The sequence below is a fragment of the Panicum hallii genome, chromosome 9 (genome assembly GCF_002211085.1).
Source record: "Panicum hallii strain FIL2 chromosome 9, PHallii_v3.1, whole genome shotgun sequence".
In the NCBI taxonomy this organism is placed as follows: Eukaryota; Viridiplantae; Streptophyta; class Magnoliopsida; order Poales; family Poaceae; genus Panicum; species Panicum hallii.
Window position 1 is genome coordinate 6,561,236 of NC_038050.1, and position 16,321 is coordinate 6,577,556.

Here is a 16,321-nt window from a genome sequence, read left to right on the forward strand (position 1 = left end):
CGCGAGACCCGGTTCAAAACCGGCGCGGCCGCGAGGGGGGCAGTCCCGTCATTTTCACACCGGGGTGACCGCAACCCTAGCTGAATCGGCGCTCCCCGCACACACGGCGGCCGGGGCCCACGCATGTGCCACCGGCTCTCTCCCTCTGCCCATGTGCCCTGTGCTACCCCGACCCCCCCCCCTCTCTCTACTCTCTCTCCTCACTTAAAATCTCACCACCCAAAACTTACTCCTGTTTCTCTCTCTTCTCCCCTCTCCCTCCCAACCCTCTTCTCTGTGACGCAATGCCGTCTCCCACCGCCTCCACCGCGCGGCGGCGGCGGCGGCGCCTTCGCGCCGCCGGCCTGTGTTGCGCGCCCGTGCTGCTGGCCCTGATGGCGCTCTCGGTCGGCGCGGCGGCGGAGACCTCGGCGTCGGACGTGGAGGCGATGCGGGCGGTGGCGAAGGCGATGGGCGCGGACAAGACGCTGGGATGGGACACCGCCGGCGACCCCTGCTCCCCCAAGCCGTGGGACCGGGTGGCCTGCGACTCGGGCCGGGTCATCGCGATCCAGGTCGGGGGGCGCGGCCTGAAGGGGACCCTGGCCCCGGAGGTGCGCAACCTCACCGCGCTCACCCGCCTCGAGGTCTACGGGAACTTCCTCGACGGCCCGCTGCCCTCGCTCGCGGGGCTCTCCTCGCTCCAGGAACTTCTGGCCCGCGACTGCAACTTCACCTCCATCCCCGCCGACTTCTTCAAGGGCCTCACCGACCTCCGCACCGTCGACATCGACCACAACCCGTTCGCTCCGTGGACGCTCCCCGACGACCTCGCCGCCTGCAACGCCCTCACCAACTTCTCCGCCAACGGCGCCAACATCTCCGGCACGTTCCCAGACTTCTTCGGCTCGATACCGAGCCTACAGCGGCTGTCGCTGTCCTACAACCAGCTCTCAGGGCCCGTGCCGGCGTCGCTGGCCGGCGTGCCGTTGGTGCAGCTCTGGCTCAATAACCAGAACGGGGGCGGTTTCAATGGGTCGATTAGCTTTGTCAGCAACATGACGTCTCTGGAGCAGCTGTGGCTGCAATCTAACTCCTTCACTGGGCCCTTGCCTGACTTCACAGGGTTTGATAGTCTATGGGATTTGGAACTCCGCGACAACAAGCTCACAGGGCCAGTACCAGACAGTCTTGTCAAGTTGAAATCTCTGAAGAAGTTGACCCTGACGAATAATTTGCTGCAAGGGCCGATGCCTGAATTTTCTGGTGATCTGAAACCTGACTTGGTCGCAACATCAGAGCGATTCTGCTTGCAGGAACCTGGAAAGCCATGCGATCCCCGTGTGAGCCTGCTGCTTGAGGTGGCTGCTGGGTTCATGTACCCAAGCTCGCTTGCAGAAAATTGGAAAGGGAATGATCCATGTAATACTTTTGGTGGTGTTGGATGCAATAGAGAAGGGAACATTACTAGGCTGTCTTTAACCAACATGGGTCTCAGTGGGAGTATCCCTCCAGCCATTGGAAAGATTGGCTCACTTCAGTTGCTGATTCTTGCTAATAACAACATCACTGGTACTGTACCAGAGGAGGTTGCCTCATTGCCTTCGCTGAGAGAAGTTGATTTGACAAACAACAATCTTTATGGGAAACTCCCTACCTTTGCTTCCAAGAATGTAGCGTTGAAAACTGCTGGCAACCCAAACATAGGCAAGGATGCTCCCGCACCAACAGCTGGATCAGGTGGTACGGGCAATGACAGTCCATCGGGGCGAGGCAGTAGCGGAAGCAGTGGAAACAATGGGGGATCCTCTTCATCTTCTATTGGAGTCATTGCAGGCTCAGTGATTGGCGCAGTTGCTGGACTGGGCCTTGTTGCTGCATTAGGATTCTATTGCTACAAGAGAAAGCAGAAGCCTTTCGGAAGGGTGCAGAGTCCACATGCCATGGTCATCCATCCCCGCCACTCCGGTTCAGATGACATGGTCAAAATCACAGTTGCAGGGGGAAATGCCAATGGCGGTGCTCGAGCAAGCGAGACATATAGCCAAGCAAGCAGCAATCCACGGGATATCCATGTTGTTGAAAGTGGAAATATGGTCATTTCAATCCAAGTTCTCCGCAATGTGACCAACAACTTCAGTGAGCATAACATCTTAGGCCGAGGTGGGTTTGGCACTGTTTACAAGGGTGAGCTTCACGATGGCACAAAGATTGCTGTGAAGCGGATGGAGGCTGGTGTGATGGGTAACAAAGGGCTAAATGAGTTCAAATCAGAGATTGCTGTGCTGACCAAGGTCCGTCACCGGAACCTTGTGTCACTGCTTGGCTATTGCCTTGATGGCAATGAGAGGATTCTTGTGTACGAGTACATGCCACAGGGGACACTGAGCCAACACCTGTTTGAGTGGTCAGAGAACAATCTGCGGCCATTGGAATGGAAAAAGCGACTGAGCATCGCACTTGATGTTGCAAGGGGTGTTGAGTACCTGCACAGCCTTGCTCAGCAGACTTTCATCCACAGAGACTTGAAGCCATCAAACATACTTCTTGGCGACGACATGAAGGCAAAGGTGGCGGACTTTGGATTGGTCAGGCTTGCACCAGCTGATGGGAAGTGTGTCTCAGTAGAGACAAGACTTGCTGGCACGTTTGGGTACCTTGCCCCAGAGTATGCAGGTGATCATCCTATCTTTCTTCTGCTCAAGTATATAGATGCTTTGTGTTCAGTCAATTAACAAGCATGATACAATTAAATTACGGTGCATCCGTAATAGTATCATTAATAATCACATAATAATAACTTGCTTCTCAAATGGTGTTCATTTCAATTAACAAGCATAATACATTTAACTTACGGTGTGTTCATAATAATATCATTGAATTATATAACTTTCCTCCGAAATGATTAGCCAGTTGGGGTATAGTGGAATTGAGCTAAGTTGCTATTGTATTTCTCTTCCCTGGTGCATGTGCACCATCCTAGGATACTCTAGCATCGCCCCTGTTAGTGACTTGTGACTCATAAATGTTTCTTTCCATAAGAGATACTTTAGGTGCTCATTAAGAAGATTTGAATATTTCAAATGTGATACCTGAAAAGTTGTTTTTTATGTCTTGGTTGACCTTTTCAGAGATCAAATAGGATAGTTTACTTGTTGGGTACGTCCATTTAAGTTGTAATTGATCTTCTACTCCAAATGTTGACCCATGGTTGAATTACTTATTCTGTTTCTAACATTACAGTATAAGAACAGGGCGATTTATAAGTGAGCCCACCGATATAGCATTGCCCACCATCTTCCTGTTAGAAAACAAGATAACCTAAATTGATAACCATATCATCTTTTACTGCCTTGTCCTAACTGATAATTTGGACCAGGCAGCAATTTGTTAGCTGTGCCTTGATGAACTCAAATGTGCTATTTGCAACATCTGTTTAACGCAAAAAATATTTTATATGCAGTTACTGGACGAGTAACGACAAAAGCTGATGTCTTCAGCTTTGGCGTCATCTTGATGGAACTGATTACTGGACGCAAGGCACTTGATGAAACTCAGCCTGAGGATAGCATGCACTTAGTTACATGGTTCCGGAGAATGCAGCTCAACAAAGACACGTTCCGTAAAGCAATCGACCCTGTTATTGATCTTGACGAGGAGACATTTGCTAGTGTTAGCACTGTTTCAGAGCTTGCTGGTCACTGCTGTGCTAGGGAACCACACCAAAGGCCCGACATGGGCCATGCTGTCAATGTGCTCTCTACCCTTTCAGATGTGTGGAAACCAACCGATCCAGACTCGGACGACAGCTATGGTATCGACCTTGACATGACGCTGCCTCAGGCGCTGAAGAAATGGCAAGCTTTCGAGGATAGCAGCCATTTTGATGGCGCGACTTCTTCGTTTGTTGCAAGCTTGGACAACACTCAGACAAGCATCCCTACAAGGCCTCCAGGATTTGCCGAGTCGTTCACCTCTGCCGATGGAAGATAGACAGCTAGTTGCTAGGGTGTGCCTAAACCTTATGCTTCTGTTGAAATAGAAGGCTCAAGTGATCCTTGTGTTCATTCTTTTGGTCTCTTCACCCCAGATCTTAATGTCTCTTTATTCGGCCCTGTACTGCCATTTAGCTGCCCTTTGATCATGTATGCAGTGATCTTGACTGATTGCCTGGAAGTTTGCAAATTTCGCTAACTGGATATGTCGTTTGCTAAGATTAAGTAGAAGAATGCAAGGGTTGTTGTTGGTTGTATCGAATATTGATGATTTGCAAATGAAGGTGATCCTATTCGTTGAAAATCATGACCCTGAAGTTGATACATGTTCTTGTGCAGCAGCGCCTCAGCTATGATCATTTCACTGGTCCTTTTATTATTTTTTTCTCCGGGATTACCATCGAGGTTCATGAGTACATGACACTACATGTTGCAACTCAATTATTGGTCTTGATCAGGTCTCTAATCTGTACGTAATCATCCCAGATAGATACCTTGCCATGTGACCGTAACCAGGTTGGAAGAGGCCCCATTTGGATCCGCTGAACTAAAATTTAGCCCTGTCATGTCAAAGAGAATCTTACTGTCTAGAAATATTAAATAATTATTTATAAATTTTTTTACAGATGGAGGCTAATTCGTGAGATAAATTTAATGAGTTTAATTAATTAATAATTTGCTATAGTGATATTATAGTAACCATCCGCTAATTATGAATTAATATATGTTATTAGATTCGCTAATTATAAATTAATATATGTTATTAGATTCGTCTCGCGAATTAGCCTAGAATTCTGCAATTAGTATTGTAATTAGATTTTATTTAGTATCTTTAAATAATAATTTTTTTAATATGATACGACTAAAGTTTAGCTCTTCGGAAAAAAAAACACCCGTTTCTGGCTCTCGCTACCTGGAGCTGGAAGGCGCCAGATGCAGCTCCAATCTGGAGCAGAAAGCTGCATCCGACACAGGTCCCGTCCATCCGCCATGCTGCTGTACCTAATTCATGTGAGGCAGCTCAACTAAACAAAAGAGTCCTCATCACTAGCTGAAGCCTCAACCCCACGCCCTAGCTTCAGTTGCGCTCCCCTGCTCCCAGATCGTTGCAGACGGCAACCAAAACCACACCACTAACCGAGACCCCCCGCGCTAACAACCTGTGTCCACCGGTACCTGCGAAAGGAGCCCGGGACGGACAGCGATGCACTGCTGATTTGCTGGGAGGCGTCCGCTGCCCGCCTACCTGCCTGAATTCAAGGCAGGACAACGGGGGACGAGACTGGAATTTGCGATCCAGTTGTCCGACCGCGACGCGACTCCGGTGCATGGCCCTGTTCCGTCAGGTTTGTTCGCATCTGATGTTCTACGCGCAATTCACAACTCGTCTGTACACAGGCGAGGCGACTGACCTGTGTGGCTGTGTCCAGTGTTGGTGTGCTTGGCGTTGGACTTTTGTAAAGAGCCTTATCTTCTGGAGTAGTAGTAGGCTCCAAATCGTGTCCGTGTCGAACCCAGGGTGGCGCTGAGCTGCAGCAGCAAGCGAGCAGCAGAGTAAACGCACAGTCACACGGCGGATACGTAATTCTGTGTGTTTCTTTCTGGACCTCCTTTTTGACGATTTTACGGTGCTCTGTGATCTCTACTGGCGTCCATCTGGTTTGTCCGCGACCCGACGCGGGGTCGCCGGTCCGACAGCGGCAACCTATCGCGTCGGAACGCGCCGCGCCGGGTCAGGCTGGCCTCGCCGCCGGTCCGGCCCGGGGGACCATGCAAGCGCCGCCTGCGCTGGCGACGCGGGAAGCGTGTCCTTCTCCCGGTGCACCGGTCGACCGGCCGGCGGGGTCTGTGCTGTGCTGTCGACTCGCGCGTGCGCCCGCGGCGGGGTGGCCCGTGACCGCGAGGGACGTCGCGGCGCGGCCCCTCCTCCGCCCCCTTTCCAGGCTTGCCGAAACTGGAAACCAAAAAGGAGCCGGCCGGCCGGCCACGCCACGCCCCCACGGCGTCTCGCCGGCCTCTGCCTCCCGATACCGTTTACTCCTCGGTCAAGGCAACAAAGCAGCTTGCCGCTCGCCAGTAAAGGCGCCCCGGGCCGTGTCTAGTGGGCTCTGGGGCCTCGTCCCGTCTCGCCCAAAAGGGCTGGGGCGAACCGGCGTGGTACCTGTCTGCTTGCCCCGTTGCCCGCCCCGTCGTCTCGCTGTCGACCCGGCGCGCCGTGACCACCGCGCCTGCCAGTCTGCGGCCTGCACGAGCACGCGTCAAGCACGGGGAGCTGGCAGGAGGACTCTAGCGCTGTTCCGATACGCTTATCTCCAATGGGACCACGCCGGGAGCTAGTCATGGTCGCTAGCTCGCTGGAGTACATCTACATCAGACTAGCTGGCTGCCATCACCGAGGGACCTTCCTATCCTAGCTCAGGCCTCAGATTCTCGAGCTTGGTGGAGCTCTGCTAGCTGGAGTGGCGTAGAACACCAGCGGTAGGCGGCGATTCGACGATGGATCGAGGACGCTGTTATCCCTTCCGTTTTGCGGTTGGATAAGGCTGAGTTCGGATTGGTACTACCGTGCTAGCTAGACCTGTTCAGGAGTCGGGGCCTGAAGATGAGCACTCCGAATCTGATCTGCACGATAAGTTTCCGAACAATTAGGGCACAGAAAAAAATCATCTTGATTCTAACTCCGATAAATCATTTTGCTTTTGAGAAGGATTTATGTTTATTTTTCTTTCGTGGGAAGATTCCCCTTTTTCTTTTGGACGGGATGGCAAGATTTTACCTGTCTGTCCGGGACGCGGGGACCCGCAAGAAAAGGGAAAACCAAACACATGGTAAATTGGGATCGGGCCGTGTTCTTCTAGCCGGGCTTTACGTCCTGGTATGATGGGTGGTGATTAATCTTATTGGGCCAGTTTGTACCGAAATTGTTGGGTTCATTCGGCCCGAGGTACAGCTTCTGAGTTCCTGTCGTGCCCTCAAGTGCAAATAGCCTTGAATAAAAAAAAAAGTTGGGACCAATGGAGTGCCTTATTTCTAAGAACGTGCAACTTCTTGTATGTATATAGATGTCTGATTGTATGTCATACATGCTACGAAATCGCCATAAGGTACATGACTATGCTGCTTAGAGCATTGTCCAAAATGTGCTTAGAGTCTTGTTTAGCTGACGTTTTAGGCAACAAAAACAAGCTACAAAACAACTTTTTGGTTCCTTTGCCTGAAAGACAAGTATACTTGAGTGGAGGGAGTGCTAAATAAACCCAGACGGATCGGAGGAGAAGTTTGTGTCAGCCTTTTCCGAGATTTTTTTTTCTGTTGAGAATGCAAAAGGAAGTGTCTCTGAGAAGCGAATACATAAGCAACTTTCATTAGGAATTTGTATACACTTCACTTTTGCTAGAAAAGCACCCAAAAAACTTAGATTTGCACGTAACCTGTGCGATGGAGCTATCCAACATTTTCACCGGTCAAATAATTCCTTCATCGGCCATTCTTTTGGGCAAGTAGACTGGTGCTGCTTTGTAGATGGCCCATATAGAAACTCATAATCTCTTATTTTGTTTGCGGAACATATGAATATTGTGAGTTACATGGAAAGTCACGCTATATCCAGAGCCAAGATCTCACACAAAAGCACCTAGATCTTATCAGACATGGAATGCAGGCACTCTGCCTGGGTCATCTTGGGTCATCTAACCTGGAGCCATTCTAATGATCTCTTCCTCTCACCTCCTTCTCTCCTGTATATCATTTAAATTCAACATACATGAGCTGACGTTGAAACCACCAATTTATTACCTTAAACAGCATTTGAAACGCATTACGGTCGCTTCATGTGAAGCTTCTACGAGAAATTTCCACCGAAGCTCCAATTCATGTCCGTAGTATCATCACAGGATGAGAGGCGGATCCCGGGGGGGGGGGGGGGGGGGGCCTCGAGCCCATCCCTACCCTGCCTTTTTTACATTTTAGTTCTTTTCATGAAAAAAATTTACGTTTGGATCCCTAGCAGATTTATTCCCACTTTTGGATCCTGGGGTCGACGCCATAACTCATGGCGCCGAAGTGACATGTCTCGGCGCTATAATTCATGACGCCGAGACGCCACGTGCCCACCTACCTAGCGCCGACGTGGCAGCCAGCTCGGCGCCAGAGTTCATGGCGCCGAGCTCGGTGCCGTAGATCGTGGCGCCAAGCTGGCTACCATACAGCACGCCCACCTTCCTCTGTCCGAGCCTTCATCCCATATGTCTTACCCTGTCTCGGTTTTTCTATCTCTTCCCCACCCGCCCAACCTCATCAATCGATGTCTTTGACCCTGAAAACTTTGATTTGATCCATAGATCTTCAAGACCAAGGTATCCTCTCTCCCCTCCTCAATTTTCACGTATTGATTTGATCTATACTATGTGTATTATTCAGTATAATTGCTTAAGGTTTAGGGTTTAGTTATTAATATGTGTAATATGCAACCTTAGATGACTAGGCATGGTAAATTTAGTAAACCAAAGGTGATGACTGGAACAATGTTCATCCGTTTGTCGCTGCCTAATGGTGTTCCTGTGCCGATGTGCTTCTACGGTGATCCTTACAAGGTAGTCAAGTCAGATAAAGAGGAATCATATAACCAGAGGTATTGGATGTATGAAAATTATGCATTCGACCTTGCACCTCGTCAGATTCACATTGGGTTGCTGGTAAGAATATTTATTTTTTCTGTGTCGGCACAAGTGTGTGGACCTAATTTTTTGCAATTTTAAACTTTCCCGTGGCCTTCTTTTTTCGAGCACAGACCCTCCAATTGCAATTAGCCTTCTCGCACACCACTATGTAGCGCCACTCCACATAGGAGTACCTAACCTTGAATTCTCTTTTACGTTTCATAGAATACTCATGTAACCACATTCTCAATGTAGGCAAGTCCTTTAATAAAACTAAAAGGTCCTTCTCAATTTTGATGCTATCCCGAGCCTCAGTAGGCAGTAGCCTCTAGCAGCTCGCTATCTCTTCCTTCTGCATAAGCACTATGAGAACGACTGAGATCGCTGAATTTATGAACTAGTGGATCACGATCAGGACAAAAAAGTTTGATGCGCTCCATATCTTCTTTACTCAATGCTGCAACTGGGCGGTCATCATCTGAATCAATGGCTCTTGCATTCCCATAAGGCTCCTCATCATCATCAATCTGAACACCCACACTATTAGAAGCCCATCTGTATTGGAAGACGGAGGCACAGAGGGAACACTAATATTATCTGGAATATCTCCTGCATTTAAACAACAATTAAAGATGGTATTGGGATAAATGAGTGGAATTAAGGGCGAATAACAAAAGAAAAGGTGGTGTTACTACGACACTTACTTGGATGGTTCTAGGTTAAAGGAATCTCCTAGGGGGCGTACCGATATCATCAATCCGACAATGTACACGATCATGAGGATAAACGCCAAACTCATTCGGACCGGATTGAGCATCAGGGACCACAACCGCATCTTCCTGATCCACCTCAAGGTTGGGTAACGGAGGGTTAGTAGGTAGCATATTAGGGGCTGAATGTACATGAGGGCTGGGAGCCTTTGAGAACTTCCGCACAATCAAATCTAAATATTAATACTCATTCTTCATGACAGTTTTCACATAGTTCTCCCATTCAACCTCACATGCAATAGCGACCAGCCGTCTGGAAATCTGGCCCGATTTACCAAAGTGGACAGCCCCTTTAACTGAGATGGCATCCTCACTTGAAATGCATTTAAAATGCATTGAAACTCATCACGAGCTCTACCAAACACCTCACTAACACAACGGCTGATCATTGAATATCAGGGAGACTCCGTGCATTCCATCAAAAGTGATATTCCGAAACACATATTTCTCGATACTGCCTCCATGATACAATGTGATTAAATTATCCATCTAGTTCTTATGCACAACACAAAGGTTATGACAGGTATAATATACAAAATTAACTAATAATATTTTCTAACTATCTAAATTACCTAATAAATATCTAGAATTACTTAAAAATACCAAGTTGAACTAACTAAAGTACCTAACAAAATTACCAAACTAAATACCTAAATTTATCTAAGTAAGTTATCTAACTAAATACCTACATCTACTGTCTAACTACATTTTCTAAATATAGTTTCTAACTATCTACAAGAAATTACTAACTACATTACTTAACTAAACTACTAAAACTAATTAAATAAATTATTTTAAAATTACCTAAACTGCTAACTACTACAATACCTAACTAAATTAAAAAAAGACTTACAGGAGGTCCGGGCGGAGGAGGCCGCACTGGTTTGCGGCCTCGCCGCCAGTGCTCACACAGGGGCGGCCAGAACGAGCGAGCGGCAAGCCGCAAAGGGGCGACCGGTGCCGCGAAAGGGTGGCCGGAGGAGGCCGTGGAGGAGGCCGCGCGGCGTGTGGCCGCGGCCGCACGGCCGGTGGAGGGGCGGTCAGAGGAGGGTGCCGGCGGCCGCACGGCCGGCAAGAGAGAGCAAGAGAGGAAGAGGGCGCGGGGAGAGAGAGGAAAAGGGCGCTGTGTATAGATCAGGGCTCGGCGTCATGGTTCATGGCGCCGAGACCTCTGGCACATCAGCGCCAAGTCAGCGGCTACGTTAGGGATCTCGGCGCCATGGCTCACAGCGCCGAGACGTGTTACCTCGGCGCCGTAAGTCACAACGCCGACCCCTAGAGTCCAAAGTCGGAAATACGTTCTCCAGAGGTCCAAATATGAATTTTTTTTTCAAAAAAAGAGCTAAAATGCAAAAAGTGCGGCACACCTACCATCCTGGATTTTATAGAAGTTCCCAAGCCCTCTACAAATTTTGAGGAGGAAGAATAAGGGAAGAAAAAATTTTGAGGAGGAAGAAGAAAGAAGGGGAGGGAGGAGGAAGGAGGAATGGTGAGTGTCGGTATTTCGAACCGCCGACTGGTAAATCTTGTGATTGCACGTCTGGCCCGGATGGTGAGCAAGAAAAGACACGAGGGTTTATACTGGTTTGGACATAATGTCCCTACATCTAGTTCGAGCCACTTGTGCGCTTGCACTAGATTTGCAGCAGGGGTTACAAACAGGCGAGAGAGGGATATGGCTCCCAAGTCTCTGATGGGGTGTGCGCGTGCGAGTGTGAGTCCGAATCTTCGGGGTCTTCCCCTTTTATAAGTCTAAGGGAAGGGAGTCGTTATAGAGGGAGGTTGCTGGGATCGTGTAGTTTCTCCCCTTCGTGTGGGCCCCAATGGCCCCGTAGATGACGATGGAGGCGCTTTCATACCGTGCCCTGGTGCGACGTGTGCTGTCCGTTCCAACGGGACGGGCGGCACGGGTTTTTCTGGCTGCAGGGCAGGCGACGTGCACCTTGCCGAGACGGGCGGCGCAATCACCTGGCGCATTTTACGGCTTGACCCACAGCCCGGCAGACGTCTGGGGTGTGCCGTAGTGGCCTGTCTTCTCCGGGGGTAAAGTCGTCGTACGTCCTTACCTACCCTTACGCCAGAGGTAAAAGGGATGTTAAATTGGCACTCGGAGTGATGCATATATCCTGCAGCTGTCTTAATATACTATCTGACGAAATTTGGTTATTATCATTTGGTTTGCTACCAATCATGTATCAAAAGTTAGTCATGTTTGTGTTGCTTTGGAATGTGTTTTCCATGGCACTGAAATGGTTATACTGATCTTGTTGCTCAGTTTACTGTCTGGGGAAAAAAATTGCCTGGTTGCCGCATCTGGAGGCGTGCTTGGGCGGTGCGAGACTACAGGAGGCAACGGCCCTATTTGGCACAGCTGAAACTTGTTCAGAAGCTAGCTGGTGGCTAGCTGGCCAGAGATGCAGCTTGTTAAATAAGCAGCTGGTCACAGAAGTTAAATGTTTGGCAGACTGCTTATTGAATGGGATGAAATCCTGTCAGAAGTGAGAAATGACTAAAATACCCTTAGTTTACTGAATACATGTATTTCTTATGTATAGATATATATTTATTTATTCTTACAACATAAAAATAATAGAATTATTAATAACACAAATATATCATACAATTAATTATAAATTACTCTTAAATAAGATAATGATAACTTAATGATAAATTAGATAACATCATTATAAATTAGATAATAGAGTGTCATTAGATCATTTTTTTTGCGCAAATTACATTATCAATATCCTCTAGCCAATGCTTGCGCGATAGCATCTCGTACATCTCTCATATCTTCCTCATCACCAACATAACTAGTAGTAGTTCCCGCATCCCCATCAACATATGTCTCATCAGATGCAAGTGTATTAAAGTCATTATCACTCAAATTGCTATCTCTAATAAAGTTGTGCAACGCCATGCAAGTAATTATAATCTTTGATTGCTTCTCCATTGAGTAGCTTGGCATTTTTAAAAGAATGCGCCATTTCATTTTCATCACCCCAAATGAACGCTCAATAACATTTCTAAGCGATGAGTGAGCATGGTTGAACAACTCCTTCAACCCAATTGGTTGGCCAGCATTTTGAAATTCTGTGATGTGGTACCTTTGACCTTTATAAGGTGCTAGATAGCCCTTTCTATTTGGGTAGCCTGAGTCAACACGATAGTACTTCCCGTCGGGAGGATGTGGAAAATTATTTTTGTATTTATTGAACACAGTGTCCCTCCATATGCGAGTATCATGAGCGGACTCAGGCCATCCTACTACCACAAATGTGAATCTCATATTAAAATCACAAACAGCCATAATATTCTGACTGCAATATCCATGTCGATTCATATGCACTGCCTGCTCAGATGGTGGAACAATAACTTCAATATGTGTTCCATCTATTGCACCTATGCAATTTCTGAAATGAGGCCAGGATCTATGCTCTTGGATTTTTGGATGCACCACAGCAAAGGTCTCATCTATGGGTTTGATATTTTTGGCAGCCAAAAGATTCAAAGCTTCTAAGACATCATTGAACCTCCTACTAACAGTTTCTAAAGAATGTGAAAAAATATGCTTTGCTTGCCGAACTGATTGAGGTGCACCACACATCCATAAGAACATACAAAGTGCTTCTATCGAGCACATCTCATCTGAGGATGTCAAACCATAATTGTTAACTAATTCATCATGCAAGCTATAGAACACTAACCTTCCCATTCTAAACATGTTATAGCAGCTCTCTTCATTATTGAGTTGCCTCTGAACAAATTGATAACCTGATTCTTCTGGCACTTTTCTTGGCTTCTTTTCAGATGAAGATATCTCACAATCAAGCATTGCATAAGTTGCTATTGCTACTGCTTCATACATCCAACCACTTGATTCACTTGAATTACTTGCTATTTCAGAACTCACTTGAAGTGAAAGCCATCTGTACAGATAACTGAAAGCCATATGTCAAAGTTCTAAATTCATAACTGGTTCAGCATACAACACACTAAATTAAAGGTACAATACAAATGATAATTTAAAAATACAATACACTAGTAATCTCTAGCGTTTCTTTCTCTCCTCCCAAGTCCTCTTAAGCCATGCAAGCTTCCCTTCAGGAGTTTTAAGAGTGATAAACACATCTCTAAATTCCTTTTTGATAAGGAGTTGCGTGGCATAAAAATATTCATCACTTCCTTCACATGCTCCAGCTTCAATGACTGATTGCAACATTTCTGCTATCTCTTGCCTAACATGATCAGTGGGTGAAGAAGTTGCAGAGCTTGAACTAGCTTTCTCCACAAATGAGTCCACAAAACGTTTGAACTGCATATCTATAAAATTTTTCTTCCCCTTCTTTGGAGATTTATAAGCAGCACCTCTTTTCGCAGGTTGTTTTTCAGCAGGACTTGGATGTACCTCTTGGACATCATCACTACCATTATCCTTATCATTACAATTTCTATTTTCATTACCATTACCATTACCAGCTGACCCCTCTCTTGCACTTGGAGCCACAACATTTGCATTGGTGCAGGACACACCACTAAACATGATTTCAACATCTTCTTCGTTATCCAAAGAGGCAAATCTAATTTTTTTCACAACGGCATGGCCTGAAACACAAAAACTCTATGAGTTTATATTATCATACAACAACATAATGAGATATACAACAAAATCAAATACAAGGTTGCTTACATCAATTTTTTCTTCCCACCAATCATCACTAGCCGCAATTGTACCGGTCTTTGGGTCTCTTCCCAATCCAGACGCACTAAGAAGTAGTGTCTTCCATGTGGTAAAATCAGCTTTCAATGCATCCCATCGGTTTTTCATTTGAACACGGGTATAATTCCTACCCGTCCGTTCATTGAATTGGCTAATAAGGTTGGCGTAACCTTTGTTGTTCAAATAACCTTGTGGTCTGTTATTTGCCAAGACTTGTTCCACACATATCTCATTAAAAATTTTTGCGGCATTTGCATCCCATTGTGCATTGGGTTTCCTAGTCTTTGGCATTGGCATGTTCTGCATCTATGCATTCAACAAATTCAACAAAGAAATTCACTCTCAAGTTTGCCAAACTCTAAATTTCAATGGTCTAACAAAAAAACAGTCATGCATCCGTGATGGATATGATGTAATCCATCTTGTTTCTTGATAGGACAAGGCATATCGGCAGCACTCAAATTGAAGTCGGGCGTGCTACATAGTGGTGGTAGACAGTAAACATTTTCATTGCACGAATAATTAATTGAGATTAGGATTACATGGTGCGTATCCATGGGTTGTCATTTAATTATGTTCGCTAGGAGGTAATAACAGAAAGCGTCAATCACTAGAAACATAAATGTCACCGGTTGATTCTAAAATAAGGAAACAACATTTTTGACTAATGATCAAGCAATCGAGCAAACTATGATTCCTAAACTATGATCAAGCAACATTTTTGACTAATGACCACCTCGCCGTTGACACTGCAACTGACGCCATGGATGCTACTGCATCATCCTCCGCCAAGCCGGAATGTGCTTGCATTCTCCTATCTCCCCCTTACCCTCTCTCTCTCCAGTTAATGTATCGAACACTATTGTTTTGCCCCGAGATGATGAATACACCCACCTGATCTCTACCCTGCGATTCTCCTTGGTAAACTAAGTACATGTTTGGTAAGATGCGCCGAGTTCTCAATCTACCATCTCCGCTCACTTCAACTCGGTTGGCTCCCCTTCGGACCCCTTTTGTGAAAGTTAACCTAACCTTCTAACAAAGGGATAAAACTCGGCAATGGAGTCCCGAGGTGGCGGGCACCCCTAGCCCTCTTGCGAGGGTGGGTCTGAAAAACATCACTGTTTTCAGTCGAGCCAGGGCTTGACCTTCCCACTTTTCCACTTCTTCAGTCGGCTCACTCATTTTCTTTTCCTTCTGCTTGGCTTCGGGGGTCTAATGGTTTACCTTTTTGCCTTCTCTTGGTTTGTCCCATGGATCCTCTTATATCACCTCTTCCTTCTCAACTGCTGCCACATGCCCCTTCTTCCCCTTTTTCTTCTTGTTCTTTGTCATAACGCCTATTCCGGGATGAGTACTACTTTTTTTACAAAAATAATTTATAAGCAGATGATTTTCCGACCCTGACTACCAATTCCCCGACTACCTCTCTAGCTTATCAATCTAGCAAGCATAGGAAATCCAATTTCGGTAATCTTACCAAACAAGCAACGGATTGAGCAACTAGCGCATATTTACCCTCGCCTCGGGAAATACCACCAGTAGAGTCTGCGGAAGGTGTCGTTCAGGAGAGATGCTGGGCTCTAGATATGCCTAGATGACCTTGTTAATCTATCAGAAGCAACCTCTAGGGGTCTGAACTTGCTGGGGTACAAGATGCTGAGATTGAACCAGAAACTTGCCCTCCTCTCCTACCTGGCATATTGAAGTCGCAAGTGTGGCAGGATCTTAAGACATGGCCATGGGGGCGCTGGCACTGGCAGCGTGCGTGCATGCATGCAACCAGGAACGTGCTGCAAGTGTTGGGTCGCTGCTGGGCTTGGGTGACTCGTCCATCACCTTTCCATGGGCGGAAAATGGATGCAGGCGACCAGTGAGTCAGTGGCAGTGCGTGGCAGTTCATCACAACTTACAAACTCTAGCTTAACTGAACCATCATTGGTTATCATTTTCTGAATCCAGAACACAACCATAGTGTATGCATTCAACAGGGCCAATACCTTTGCACAGATCGGTTGAGGGAGGAGCACAGGAGGCTGCAGCGTCGAAGATCGTCGCAGGGGGCGGCGCGTGGCTCGGTGAAGTCCGTCGTAGGGGCGGCGCGTGGCTCGGTGAAGACCGTCGTAGGGGCGGCGCGTGGCTCGGCGCAGGCCGTCGCAGCGGCGGCACGTGGCTTGGTGAAGACCGTCGCAGGGGCGG

General features: G+C 47.1%; 1 protein-coding gene across 1 annotated transcript; it reads left to right on the forward strand.

The window, feature by feature from the left end:
* The first annotated feature begins 247 nt into the window (after nt 1–247).
* Nucleotides 248–4,278, forward strand: LOC112874661 (receptor protein kinase TMK1-like). Its single transcript, XM_025938117.1, has 2 exons — nt 248–2,655; nt 3,443–4,278. The coding sequence occupies exons 1-2, from the start codon at nt 285–287 to the stop codon at nt 3,970–3,972; spliced, it is 2,901 nt and encodes a 966-aa protein (XP_025793902.1). The 5' UTR covers nt 248–284; the 3' UTR covers nt 3,973–4,278.
* The last annotated feature ends 12,043 nt before the right edge of the window (nt 4,279–16,321 follow it).